Source organism: Arachis ipaensis, chromosome B06, assembly GCF_000816755.2.
Source record: "Arachis ipaensis cultivar K30076 chromosome B06, Araip1.1, whole genome shotgun sequence".
NCBI classification, from domain to species: domain Eukaryota; kingdom Viridiplantae; phylum Streptophyta; class Magnoliopsida; order Fabales; family Fabaceae; genus Arachis; species Arachis ipaensis.
Window position 1 is genome coordinate 123,760,630 of NC_029790.2, and position 1,556 is coordinate 123,762,185.

The following is a 1,556-nucleotide window of genomic DNA, read 5'->3' on the forward strand; positions in this document are numbered from 1 at the left end:
TGAAAGTTTTCTATTTTTGATATCATTAATAAATAGTGTTAAAACAGTTGTATTAATAAGAAGTCCCAAAAAATAAATAGAATAATGAATGGAGTAAGTGGAGAATGAAAACAAAGAGGAAAGAGAAGAGGGAAGAGGGGAACTTATGAGAAAAGACAAAAAGGTGGTTGTGGCAGCATACGTACCCAACATCTCTACCTACCAAATCGCTATAAATTGAAAATGAGTTCTTTCAATTTTTTTTAATTAAAAAAATAAAATATGATATTTAATTTTTTAATATTTTTTATATTTTTTATTTTATTTATGAAATTAATAATAAAAAATTATATTTTATTTTTAAAAAAATTGAAAAAAAATCTATTTTCTTATAAACTATCGCATTATTTGGCTAATTTTTTTTATATTGAGTTATTATTGGTGTTTTTTATTAATATTATGATGTGTAATGCAGTGATGTAGGATAAAAAGAAATCGTGAGTAACGATTTTAAATAAGACAAAAAATTAAAAAAAGTTAACAGAAATCGTGAATTACGATTAGGGGTGAGCATGGGTAGCGGGTACCCGATTATCCATCCGAATCCGAACCGAACCAATTAAATTTGTTCTGAAACCAACGGGTAATCGGATTCAACCCGAACCAAACCGATGACTTTTGTTAGTGATTGGTTCAAGTATCGGTTTTGGGGTGCGAAACCCGAACCAACCCGCGAACACGATCATATATTAATTAAATAAAAAAAATAAAAAAATATATATGACTTTTCTATTAAACAATGATTATTCATTATTAATATGTTTGGATTTCAATGAGTTTAGTTTTTAATGTATTTGGTGTTTAATATGTTTGGATTATTTCTATTAATGTTACATGTTTATTGTACTTGTTGAATTTTTAAGATAAAAATTTAATTTTTTTTATGAATTTTAAAGTCATCGAATACCCAATTACCTGAACCGAACCAATCTGTTCTTAATCGATTTGGTTTGGTTTGGGTACATATACAAAAAAAAATACAAATCCAAACCAAATCAAACCAATTATATTTTAATTAATTCGGTTCTAATTTTACTATAAATTCGATCCAAATCGATCCATCTTCACCCTAGAAAAAAAGAGGAACGAGAAAATGTTTAGGCCTTAGGGTACTTACAAATAAAAAGATCAATTGTCCTTCTCTTGTTTATGCAGAGAATACAACATGTAAATAGACAATTTTTCTCACCCTATGCCTTTCCTTTAACAATTGCAAATTTGCAATCGCAATCCAATGAACGTGTTAAAGGCTTAAAGCTCCTAGCGCTGATCGAATGAACATTCACGAAAAATAGAGCCAAAATTCTTTCCATCCAAAATCCTATCGATCATTATAGCCAATGTAAAAGGGCTAAAATTTTTATATATGAATAATTTTAATGTAAAATATAAAAACATTTGATTATTTTAGTGTTTTATACAATTGTAATAATAGTTGTAACAAAAAAATTTTTAATTATAAAAAAATAAAATGTCACTGATGTTTTGTAATAAAAAATATGATTTTAATTATTAAA

General features: G+C 26.3%; 1 protein-coding gene across 2 annotated transcripts in view; it reads right to left on the reverse strand.

The window, feature by feature from the left end:
- The window catches only part of LOC107605107 (peptide deformylase 1B, chloroplastic-like), an 11,832-nt gene that overhangs the window by 8,078 nt on the left and 2,198 nt on the right, over positions 1–1,556 (reverse strand). The window contains exon 4 of one of the 2 annotated variants that reach the window (XM_021104970.1): positions 1,176–1,180. The exons of the other annotated variant lie outside the window; for it this stretch is intronic. Coding sequence (XP_020960629.1) covers positions 1,176–1,180 — 5 coding nt within the window. The remainder of the gene's footprint in view (positions 1–1,175; positions 1,181–1,556) is intronic. 2 annotated transcript variants of the gene reach the window in all.